The sequence below is a fragment of the Poromitra crassiceps genome (assembly GCF_964638095.1).
Source record: "Poromitra crassiceps genome assembly, chromosome: 9".
Lineage (NCBI taxonomy): Eukaryota > Metazoa > Chordata > Actinopteri > Beryciformes > Melamphaidae > Poromitra > Poromitra crassiceps.
The window spans coordinates 46418869-46431558 of record NC_139630.1 but is presented as its reverse complement, the minus strand read 5'-3'; the positions used below and the strand labels follow the sequence as shown (position 1 = coordinate 46431558).

Here is a 12690-nt window from a genome sequence, read left to right as displayed (position 1 = left end):
CTCTCTCCTCCACCACATCCCACTGCTCTCCGCCCTCCCTTCTCCTGCTCTCTCCTCTTTCTCCCCTCCCCTCCTCCTCTCCTCCCCAACTTTCCCCATTCCCTACCACTTCCTGCTCTGTCCTCTCTGACATTACCCCTGCTCTCCCTCCCCTGCACCCTCCCACCTCTCCTTCTCCGTTCTCTCCTCCCCCACATTTCCCATTCTCTCCCCACCTCCTCCCTCTCCCTGCTCTCTCCTCCCCCACATCCCACATGTAATTTGCTACTGTTGTGTCAGCTAGAATTAGCTAGACATATTTTCTGTGAAGCCCTCTGGGACATGCTTGTGAATTAGGGCTATACAAATAAACTTGACTTGACTTGGCTATACAACAAGACAGGCAGTAGATGCTCGATTCACTCTACCTCTACCAAAAACTAATGCACTGAAAAGGACGGTAATGTATAGAGCAGTTGCTTATTGGGATACGATACCTAGTAATATAACGATGGCAAGTAACACATTTTTGTTTAAAAAAAAGTTCAAACATGCAGTGATGAATAATGAGAGTTTTAGGTCATTAATTATTGTATACATTATGTTGAATTGTATTGTATTGTACTGCATTGTGCTATGTTACTTATTACTTATATATTAATTCATACACTTTTTGTAATGTAATAGTGAACTGATTCACTCTCTTTTGTCTTTGTTTGTTATAATTATCAACTTGTCGACAATGTTATTGTATTACGTATTTTTTTATGTTATGTGTTTGGACCCCAGGAAGAGTAGTCTCACCTTGGTGCAGACTAATGGGGATCCACAATAAACAAACAATATTGGAATTCCACACACACACAAACATTCAAATTTGGAACAATTTCATAAATGTCAGAGCTCATTGCATCCAGTTTTGATTTCATTTTATCCTGTTGTAAATCCAAGTTGCTAGATAGAAAGAACTTTTTTTATTCAATCATAATCAAAACACACAATTAGTTTAATTTGAATTTATTACCTCAGATACATTGTTTTCTTGAGCAATGACAACTAGGCAGTTAAAAAATACAGTACACTTAACTTAAACATTAAAGCATTATAAAGCATACCTATGGCATACAAGAATAACTTCTAAAATGTACATCTTTACAAAATGTTTACAAGTGAAATGTAAAAAAAAGAAAAGGGAAAGTGCAAAAAAGAGTCAATGAAGACGGACAAACCCCACCAGTGAGAGGACAAAAATGTACAATGACAATGAGAACATAAAAAAGCAACATACTTCATATTCTTAATTTGTTTTTGATGCATATTTCTTGATATAAACAGTAGGCCATGATGTTGTGCATTCCAACTTTCCATGTATTATTGTGATATGGGACTAGTATTTAACAATGCGTGATAGAAAACAAAACAAAAATTGGATAACATTCACAGTATTGGATTCAAATTTTGTGATCGCCCCTAAATTAGAATAAAACCATCCATAAATAAATATGCTTTACTTTCATTGACAAACTGTCTGTGCTTGTGGCTTGTAGTAACAGTGGTAAGTAAATAACAGGGATGCTTTCAAATAAATAAGTGACTTTTTCCAAATGAAACGGTTTTGACAAGTGTGTGTTGCAATACAGGGGCTACTTCAAAGGGAAAGAAAACAATTGTGTTGTGTGAACATTTATTTATTTGACCATGTATCATTCGGTGAAGAGGTGCTGAAGTGGGTGGGATGGGTCTATGCAATATCAGTAGTGTGACAGTAGGGAGTGTCCCATAAAGTAAACAAAGTAAACAAACGGCTGACTCTATCCATTTGAGTGTGTAAAAAAAACAAAAAACATGTAAAAACAAACAAAAAACATCAAATATACACCAATTACAGTACTGCAGTCTTTTAACTAACTCGCCTTAATGCTCTCCTCCATGGTCCCTCTTTAAAGTAAAGTTTAAAATTAGTAAGGTAAGGGAGAAAAAAATAAAAATAAATCATCTGTTTGTTGAGATGCACATTTCACTCTAACGTTGCCCCTGACAAATAAACTTAAAATATATTTCAGATTTGCTCACAGATTCAAAATAAATACGAAGTCTTACGGCTGCTTATAGAACATCTGAAATATCAGCATCTTGTCTTGATTTTAAAGCATGACACCCTATCGATGACAAAGGTGGTAGAGAGAAATACAATAACTTCAAATAGACTTGTAGGTCTACGGCTTGTACATGCCCATTGTTATTAGTTATATTCAACCTAGTGGATCTCATAATAACGAACATGTTTTCTTCAGAGTTGCATCCTTTTTGTTACTATTATTGCTAATAAGCTGTAAATAGTGCTACATTCCTATCCTGAGTAGCGTATTGTAAATTTGTAAAGCTGCTTGTTCAGAGTCGTTTATAAGTATAAGCAAAAAAAACAAAAACAAAAAAACGCGTACACACACTCACTAGCCACCACTGAAAAAGAGTCATGTGGATTATCTCTCCTATACAGGTAAAGATTAACTAGTGCTGTAACTGCAGTTAAAATAACCTTAACGGTAATTTAAAATAAATAGCTTAAAAAAAATCATGATTGAGGAGGAACTCTAAAACATGGGGCGTCAAAATATGCCAAAGAGTCATTGAAACTTTGATACCTACTTTAGTTTTATGTTGATGTTGGACACAGAATTCTTGATTTGACCACTCCTTGGCAACTGTTTTTCTTCAGATCACGACTCTTTGAAACATGCATGGAAGAACCTGAAAGTGCTAGGGCTGCTCACATGCAGGATCTGACATGTGGCATGTGGACCGTTTGAATTAGTCGGGCATTAATAGTATTACAGGTTTTACTTTGACAGAAGCCATGTAACAGCAAAGATAGGTATATCACCAAGGTTTCTACAAATACTTCGGCTGCAAAGGAAGAAACAGCAACTGATATGTGTTAAAAGAGAGAGAGATGTATTTCGTTTGTGGAGTATTAGTTTGTTCTTTGTGGTCTGCAGTGTTGGTGTTGACACAGGGCATTCAGGCAAAGCTGGAGCATCCCTCCCTATTGTTGCTATATGCTGTAAGTTCATATATATTTGGCTTTCAGTCGTCATCTAGAATCAGGCGAAGCTACTGGAGCTCAGACACTGGAACTTCTCCCTCAGAGATTGGACGATTTTGGGCTGGTTCTGCTGCGGCTCGCTCCACAGGTACTTCTCGAGACGTTCGCGCTCCAGAGCGCTCAGGGGGTGGCAGGAGCGCACCGGGGTGCACGGCAGACTCTGGGACTGGATGAGACCCCGGTTCTGTTCCATCAGAACCACCGAGCTGCCGTTCCGCCTGTCCTGCTCCTGTTCGCTCTCGTCCTCAGAGCGGATCTCCACATAGTCGTCGTCGTCGTCCCCGTTGTCCTTGAAGTTGACCAGGTAGTTCTGTGTGGCGGTGAGGATGCTCAGTGCGGACGCCCGGTTAAGGACCACCACCTGTTGACCGTCCTGTAAGGTGAGGTCCGACTGTCCGTGGCTGGACCGCTCCGGGAGGCTGCTCTGCCGGCCAGCCCGGCCCAGACTGGGACCGTGGAGTCTCTCTGAGGACTTGTCGGGAGCGGGTCCGTTCCGTTTGGATCTGGACTGGTTGTTGTTCTCCTGCTGCTGGTCGCCCAGGGAGCTGGCGGACTGACAGCGATCGTACGGGGAAGTTGTCACGCAAGACGAGGAGGGGGCGTTAAAGGAAGGATGTCTCTTAATGGAACTGTACACATGTTCCTCTTTCTCGCTGGGCGCCGACATGCACGAGCTCCATCTCTGGGAAGGTGGGGTGGTGGGAGTGGGAGGGAGGGTCTTGAGAGCGGGGACAGAGCAGGCGGGGGTAAGCCTGCGCTGCGGGGTGGAAGAGGCCCGAGCCTCCCCCACCTCATTGGGCCAGGAGACGAAGCTGGCCAGCTCTCCATTGCTGTAGGTGGAGTGGAGCCAGTCCTCCTCCAGGGAGGTCTCAGGCATGGACGGAGAGGATGGCAGCCCTGGATGGGCGTGGTGGGGGCTAAAAGAGGTCTGACCGCCTGGCCCAGCCGAGTCCTTAAACACTACCTGGTCATAGAGATGGGAGTACTCTGCTATCCTTGCACCTGGAAGAGGGGATACAGATAATAAAGAAGGTATGGTATGTTATATACATTTCTCATTCTTATTCTTTTTCAGTTTTCAGAAACATGGAGAGAAGAACATAACATAAATAGCACAATACTATCACCCATCCCTCAGCAAAGAAATGTGATATTCTGACAATAGGATAATCAGTTAGAAATTAACTTATTGTGAGCTAAACATATCATTTTCTGTTACCTATGGCTGGGCCCCCTTGTTTCTTTTCCTCTAAGATGGCTGCCAGGTCTTTCTGCTTCTGCTTTTCAGTTTTTTCAGTTCTGGCCCGACTACAAGGATCTCCAGGGTCCATGCTCTTCATGCGCAGCAGCTGGTTGGCTTTCTTGATCTTTTGGCTGTACTGCCGTGCCATCAGGAACACCCGGTTCTTGGACTTGTCCAGCTCCGAGTCCACAGGCTCACCCAGCAGGAGAGAGGAGGAGGCCATTGGCGAGTCCAGGCCTGCCAGCTCTCCAGGAAACAGGCTATGGAGGTCCTTGAGAGGATTGTCCCTCTGTGGGACATTGTTGCGCGGTGGAAGCTCCACCAGATCATCGTCCTCCAGGCGGAAACTGCCACTGCTGAGGCGAGCCAGTCTGTTGCGGATGCTCTTCACGGTGCCTGAGGGGGGCTCTGGGGTGATGGGCTCGGGGAGCAAAGGGGGAGGGGGGCAGTGGTTTTCTTCTTCAGAGGGGCCTTCACTTAGAAGCTCTGGGAGGTTAATGATTGGGATAGTGAAAGACGGTGCGATGGAGATGGACAGGGGCTTAGCTTGATGTGCTGGGGGACTCCTGATAGCAGGGCTGGCTGCCTGGGGGCTAATTACAGGGGGGCTCTTTGTAGGGCTGTTCTTTACCGAGGAGGCCTTCTTAGGGGACTCACTGCTACTGACGGGGAAGGCAGCAGGTAGTCGATCGGCTTTCTTCTCATTGTTCTTGATGTAGTTTTCCAGGTCGTTCCAGATCTCGTCAACCTGCTCTGACATCTTATCTCCCGTGTGTGAGCGCTGGGAGAAGGTCTCAGAAGCAGAGGAGGAGGAATAATCTGGTTCTGAGGGACATGGGGCAGGATGGGGGGCATCTGTGCTTTCATCCTCTCCAAAATGGAGGCTCTCCTCAGACACAAATCCTCCAAGGCTTTCAGTCAAGTCTGCTTCAGAGGCCAGCAGACTGTCCCTCTCTTCTCCCAGTTTGTTCCCTTGACTCATTCCCTTAAGTTCTGTTGGTGGGGGCTCCCTGAAACAGACAGTGTCATAAATGTTCTCCTCCACTATCTTGAGCTCGCATGTCCCAAACTGCGCCCCCTCCTGTGTGGAGGACCGGTTGCTCTCAGAGGAAGTGTCTTGTTCGATCATAGGCTCTGTGGCCCCTGCAACCTCTGGAGCAGCTAGCACCCCTGCCGCCTGGCCCTGGGAACCCCGTGTGTCTTTAGACTTCTCCTTCCATGACTGCTGTCCCTCCTGGTCCCTCCTGATCAGGCCCATGCTCTTTAGGTCCTCATAGCTGATGTTGTCATATACATTTTCAATATCATCTATTGTCAGCTGCTCTGCTGAGGATGACTCTGAGACGTCATTACTGGATGATTCGGTGTGAATCACTTCCAGGTTGCTGTGACCGGGCTGGGTGTCATCAGGGCTCTGTCGAGCCTCTGTCGCCTTCTCGCCCACGCTGCTCGCCCTCCGCAGAACTCTGAGGCCATCTGGTGGAGGGTCTATCTGCACAGTGGGCACCTGTTCTACGTGCCAGCTGCAGGGCCGAGCTGTCCTGGGCGACGAGGGGACCTCTGTCCTCCCCGTGGGCATCTCCGGTTCTGGCCCGTTGGGCTCAGTGGGCACAAACATCTGGTAGATGTCCTCTTCCTCGTCATCGGGCTGCATGGTGCGCTGGCGGGTGGGGAACATGGCCCTGCGAGCCCGGTGGTCTGCCCAGATGTTCCTCACTTGGTTGTCAACTCCTGGGACCAGGAGGGAGGGGAGAGCCAAGTCTGGAGTCTCCTCCATCACACGAGGCGTCCTGAGGAGCGGCGGGTGGCTCGCGAGTGAGTCTCTGGCTCTCTGAGGAGAGGGGAAGGAAAGCAGAATGAAATTATTTGTTTTAGGTGCAGTTGTGCATACAAAGGCTTGTAGTACAAGTGGATTCAGTTTCTCATGTGTGCCACTGCCACTGTGTGCCTCTGAATTGTTACCTGAAGGTCTGAGGGACTCATGTTGAAGGTTTTCCACTGATCTATGCTATCCACAGACGCCTGAGGGCTCAGCTTCTTCCTGCTGCTTTTGCCAGGGATTCGCAGCCTCTTCCCACCTCCCTGAAAGCAGAGTTACAATATTTTCAATATAAACACCATGGTTAAATGACTGGAGACTATTTTCGGTGGAATCAAATGAACATAAAGATTAAAATTTAAACTCCATTGGTGACGGCTCCCTTTCAAATTCATGTCAATGTGATGTACCATATTTATATGCAATCCAAATGTCATATGGTATGGTATGGTATGGTATGGTATGGTATGGTTTCATTTCGGGGGAGGATTCACTCACCAAGCCGCTATCATCCTCATCATCAGCATCTTGCTGATGTGGCTCCTCCCCCTCCTCTCTGTCACTGTGGTCATAGTGATCGCCAGGGTCCAGGGACTCCTGTGATTGGTTGATGAGGCTGCGGCTGCGACCAATCGTGCCCAGAGCCAGCTGGGACATTGGAGAGAGCAGGGTGGCACCTAGACTTGTCCGCTGGAGAGGAGTGGGTTTGCAAGTCTCGTTAAACAATGTCTGTTGGTGTGTGTGTGTGTGTGTGTGTGTGTGTGTGTGTGTGTGTGTGTGTGTGTGTGTGCGTGTGCGTGCGTGCGTGCGTGCGTGTTCCTCACCTTCTGGCCATCTGCAGCAGCACTCTGCTTAGCATTCTTCAGTAATTTGGATAAAGGTTCTAGGGGGAGATAGGAATGAATGATTCATTGCAGATTAATCAAAGTTCAGTCATACAAAGTGCTTTGACTTTTCCAATTCAGTCAATTCGACCTCTCTCACCCTTCCTGCGTGATCTACGGGGGGTGGGACCCTCTTTGGTTTGAGGAGAGCCCTTCTTGTCCCCATCAGGGCTGTAGTGAAACCCAGGGTGATCTGGAGAAATGACACAAGAGATACTGTTACACAACGCCTACAGAATAAACATGTAATACAAGTGTGACAGTTTAATTTCAATACATACAAGAACATGAACGCAATAATTCTTTTCCATCTTAAGTCACAAGTAATTTGGCACTTACGCATAGCATCCATCTCCAAAATGGCTTGCTTGGCCTAGGATTGAAGTTATAGAAGGTAAAATGAGTGTGGAATAAACAGGACCTCCCCAGAGACAAACATAGGCGTTGCCACTTGGTGGCACCACAGCACAGTCTTCACCAAACAGAGTTGAACAAGCATGACAAGCAGACCCCCCTTTATGTAATTACAAAGAACCTTCTCAACAACCCACCAACGAAATAATGTTCCACTTGCACTTGGCCAAAGACGATCTGCCTTTGACAGAGGAGCGATTGTAAATAAAAAGAAGGAAGTAACTATGGTAGCCTACAGGAAAAGAACGAGGGAACAACTAAAGGGGTGAGAAGAGAAAGATGGAAAAGACGGAGAACATGGGCGAAAAAGGAGTGACAGTTCCAATACATCCCACTCAAAGACTTTGTTTATGACATCAGCGAGACTGGCTGCTCTTACTTTGGCCCGCTCAAAGTCTTTGTTTATGACATCAGCGAGACTGCCTGCTCTTACTTTGGCCCGCTCAAATTATTTGTTTATGACATCAGCCAGACTGGCTGCTCTTACTTTGGCCCGCTCAAAGTCTTTGTTTATGACATCAGCCAGACTGGCTGCTCTTACCTTCGCCCACTCAAAGTATTTGTTTATGACATCAGCCAGACTGGCTGCTCTTACCTTGGCCCGCTCAAAGTCTTTGTTTATGACATCAGCCAGACTGGCTGCTCTTACTTTGGCCCGCTCAAAGTATTTGTTTATGACATCAGCCAGACTGGCTGCTCTTACTTTGGCGCACTCAAAGTCTTTGTTTATGACATCAGCCAGACTGGCTGCTCTTACCTTGGGCCCGCTCAAAGTCTTTGTTTATGACATCAGCCATTGGCTGCTCTTACCTTGGCCCGCTCAAAGTCTTTGTTTATGACATCAGCCAGACTGGCTGCTCTTACTTTGGCCCGCTCAAAGTCTTTGTTCATGACATCAGCCAGACTGGCTGCTCTTACTTTGGCCCGCTCAAAGTCTTTGTTTATGACATCAGCCAGACTGGCTGCTCTTACCTTGGCAGGGATTTTGGCCGGATGGTTTTCAAGTATGAGTCTCTTTAGGTGTAGGATCCACATACGTTTGTCCTGCTGCGATTTTGCCTGGAGGGGGGCGGGGCACAACACACATTGCAGAGGACAAGATAAGAGACAACCATTAGACACGCAAACTTAAAAAGAAGGTTCAGAAGGTTAGGATCAACGCAATCTTACATAACACAGATCACCTTTTCATTTTCAGTGCTTGTCCAAAACACTATGGTTAAGTAACAACAATGGCCGACATGAAGCCTGTAGGCACTCAACATGCCTGAGCAGCTCAGTGCGGTGAGCTTGGCCGCTCTGCAACATAGTGAGACACCTGCAGATGGTGGTCACACTTTCTGGCTGCACTCAACGGCTAGCTCAACGGTTTCAACACAACGTGTAATCACACTCACAATAATGCTGACTGGCTTTGGTTATGCTGTGTGCTTCTTTGTGTTAGGGTTAGGGTTAGGTTTGCTTTACCTGTACTGTGTGCTGCAGCTTGGGGTTCTTGTAGTGGAACACGCTGAAACTCAGCGGTTCCTTAGGGATCACTTCCACCAGCATCAGGTTACAGCACTGCAAAGGACAGGTGGAGAGTCTGACATTAAAAAATACTGTTAGTGAGCAGGGAAGCGTGCGTCTTCTTGTGGGCTGTGTGACTGACCAGAATGTGGGCCTTGTATGTGTAGGCTTCCTCCCGTTTCTTGGTGACCAGCAGAAGCTTGTCAAACAGGAAGAGGGTTCTCTCGTTCTTGGCCCGCTGCAGGCGGAACGTTCCCTCGAGAACCAGCTCTCCGTAACCAATCAGATCAGGGCCCTTCCAGTTGGTCAGCAGGCTCTGGATCTCCTACAGAGAGCGAGGGGGATATACAGTACAGAGTTTATTCATATGCACATGTCACGCACAAAAAATTATACAACAGATGAAAATAGCCAAAATTAAGCTGGATTGACTCATAACTATAGAACATAGATGACAAAACTCTGCCAACATGTAAATGGGGTAGGGAAAACTAAAATAAATAAAACGATGCCTGAGGCCGAAAATGAATGGTAGTGAGCGAGGAGTATATGGGTGTGTTCAGAGAGAGAGAGAGAGAGAGAGAGAGAGAGAGAGAATGGGTGTGGCTTGTTATTGGATGTAGCGAGGGATAGAAGACAAGTCAAACCAAAGGGATTAAGGAAAAGTAGGAAGACTCATGTGGAATAACAAGTGAAGAGGAGCGTCGAGGAAAACAATCCAAAAAGAAAAGATTTGGGAACAGCCAAGCCTTTCTCCAGAACTGGGGAGTTCAACGCTTCCACGCACATTCCTGCGTTCCTCTGAGCCTTCTGGCTCCCAGCTGATAAAAGAAACAACTTTCCCTTTCATGTGTCCTCCTTATGCAGAAGCCATCATTAAGCCCAGTGGAAAAGCCAGCGGCTTGTGTAAGAGACGTGGGGAGGATCAGAGGGCGGGGCTTGTGTAAGAGACGTGGGGAGGATCAGAGGGCGGCCGGCTAATTCAAAACCTGCAGACGAAATAACCGCTCCACAAAACTAAACAAAAAAGTGGCTCCTCGAAAGGCTTGAAACTACAATGTCCATTTTCATTACTAGGCATCTCGTACGCTCGATTCCTAGGCTCGCCCGCCCTGCAGCTCGCCGAGCTGGCCCTGCAGCCCGCATATGCAGCTCGGCCGCTGTGCAGCCTCGCCAACAACATTCAGCGGTCCATGGCTGAAGACGGGGGTCTGAAGCCAGACTCCCACTTCTTTCAGTGTCTGACTGTCTGCCCCTGGGACTTGATTTTGCTCTTATGACATCACTGATGACATCATCAGTGGGACTCTTATGACATTACTGACGGTGTCACAATGCATCTGACATCACCGATGATGTCACATTTTATGACATCACTGATGACATCACCACTGGGACTTTGTGTGTGTGTGTGTGTGTGTGTGTGTGTGTGTGTGTGTGTGTGTGTGTGCGTGCGTGCGTGTGTCTGTCTCTTGTGTATGTGTGTGTGATGACACAACCTCTGACATCACTGATGATAGCACAATTTATGACATCACTGATGAGGTCATCAGTGGGACAGACAGACAGACAAACAAACAGACAGACAGACAAACAAACAAACAGACAGAGCCCTAGCTTTTATATATATAATTATGTAGATAGATAAAAGTAATGAGAGATGGGGAAAGTGTGGGGATTTCAAACATCTCCATGAAGGAAATCCTACATCATGAAGGACCTCACACACGCCATTTATGGAATAATGAATAATGTTGGTTGAAATCGAATAAATGCTTCTTTATTTGCAAAAGCAGTTCTATAAAACTAGAACAACGCTGCTGTGTCTTCACCCTTACTTTGAGTGTGTGTGCATGTGTGTGTGTGTGTGTGTGTGTGTGTGTGTGTGTGTGTGTGTGTGTTCTCGTACCTGCAACCTAACGGCATGCTCGTGCTTCCTCTTCATGTCGTTGATGTGCCAGGCCACTCTCTGCATGGTGTCTATGGCTTCCTGCACCACCTCATAGGTCTCTGTGTCCTTCTCCATGTGATTGGCTATCTCCTGCACCACACACACACACACACGGCTGGGGGGTTAGCACCTACCCACACACATGCTGCTCACACACACGTCACAGGAGCGTGGTGCACATTTGTTAAGCTGCATGCATATAGGCACAGACACCTGCATGTACCCATAAGCAGCCATATTGCGCACACACACACACACACACACACACACACACACACACACACACACACACACACACATTCTAATGCAAGCACATAGATGAATATAGACAGGAACACACACACTGAGCGCCATATGTCAAGCAGTTGGCCTCTCCATTGTAACCGGCTTGTCAATGAAGCAGGCCGTTAACTGCACACAGCCAATCATGCACACATTCCTATTAGTATGTAAACATCAGTCAAGCACTGTGTGCCTTTGAGCGTGTGTCTGTGTGTGTGTGTGTGTGTGTGTGTGTGTGTGTGTGTGTGTGTGTGTGTGTGTGTGTGTGTGTGTGTGTGTGATAGCCAGACGTACATGCAGCAGCAGGTGTTACTTGAAGATCCTCTGCACTGGCTTCAGTAGGTAGCCCATTACATTACATTACATGCCCAGGGGCAGGTGTGTGTGTGTGTGCGTGTGTGCGTGCGTGTGTGTGCGCGTGTGCGTGTGTATGTGTGTGCGTGTGTCAGTGTTGTGCATGAACGCGCTAATAGAGCGCCGCTCACTGAGCAAGCTCATTCTTTTCATGAGCGGTGAGCTGAGGGCACCTTTTTGCAAATCCATGAGCGTACAGTGAGCATCACGACGCTCACACCTGGGGGGGGTAAGCAACACTCACTGTACGCTATTGTGTGTTAAAAGCTATTGTGTTGTTCTATATTGTTCTATAAAAATATATATATATATATATTTATATTTAAAGCTATTGTGTGTTACGTTTTCAGTGCTGTGCCTTTTCTCTGGGTAAACAAGAAGTGAGCTTGAAATTAACTGAGCTGCTCATTTTTCTGGACTGTTTTCGGGAAGTTCAAAATATGAGCTATGAACGTGAACTAGTTCATTTTAATCTGCACGAGCTGAACTTTGAGCTAGCTCTTGTGAAGTGTGAGCTTGCACAACACTGGTGTGTGTGATAGCCAGACGTACATGCAGCAGCAGGTGGTACTTGAGGATCCTCTGCACTGGCTTGAGCAGGTAGGAGCCCAGGGGCAGGGCGTGCCGCAGAGATTCCTGACGCTCGCGGAAAAACTTGGCCAACACCTTGTTCCTCATGCACTCTGTCAGCACCGCCACCGACCTGTGGAGGGCAGCACAGAGCGCCGCGTTGCAGGGATGTGATGGGAAGAGAAAAAACAACAACAGGGACAAAAGTAGTCAATTTGACAATGGAAATAATTGAGAGTTGTATGCTATGTCGTCCTGACCTCAAACCCTGAGAAGACAGCCCAAAATGATAACGATAGAGATGGGATGATAGGATCTCCCCCCGCCCTCTCTCCCTCCCTCTCCCTCTCTCCCTCCCTCTCTCCCTCCCTCTCCCTCTCTCCCTCTCTCTCTCATTGTAAGGTCAAGGAGCACATGTGTTCCGACATCATAACATTTCAAAGCACAGGAAAGACATTTACCACGGCCATTTTTCTAGTCAGCATGAATTGATTTTAGGTGCATATTCTACATAAATGGCACCGGCAGTTAAAAAACAAAACTTTTAAGACCTTTGTATTTACTGGTCAGTGGATCTGC

General features: G+C 46.8%; 1 protein-coding gene across 1 annotated transcript in view; it reads right to left on the bottom strand.

Annotated features, from left to right (window-relative positions):
* Positions 1 to 1009: 1009 nt before the first annotated feature.
* Positions 1010 to 12690, bottom strand: part of LOC310782768 (pleckstrin homology domain-containing family G member 1) — a 54943-nt gene continuing 43262 nt past the window's right edge. The window contains exons 6-17 of the mRNA XM_083643513.1: positions 12094 to 12244; positions 10864 to 10995; positions 9097 to 9279; positions 8913 to 9008; positions 8418 to 8504; positions 7371 to 7404; positions 7132 to 7224; positions 6972 to 7030; positions 6646 to 6837; positions 6291 to 6410; positions 4305 to 6159; positions 1010 to 4087 (exon numbers count right to left, since the gene is read on the bottom strand). Coding sequence (XP_083499639.1) covers positions 3084 to 4087; positions 4305 to 6159; positions 6291 to 6410; positions 6646 to 6837; positions 6972 to 7030; positions 7132 to 7224; positions 7371 to 7404; positions 8418 to 8504; positions 8913 to 9008; positions 9097 to 9279; positions 10864 to 10995; positions 12094 to 12244 — 4006 coding nt within the window. The 3' untranslated portion in view covers positions 1010 to 3083. The remainder of the gene's footprint in view (positions 4088 to 4304; positions 6160 to 6290; positions 6411 to 6645; positions 6838 to 6971; positions 7031 to 7131; positions 7225 to 7370; positions 7405 to 8417; positions 8505 to 8912; positions 9009 to 9096; positions 9280 to 10863; positions 10996 to 12093; positions 12245 to 12690) is intronic.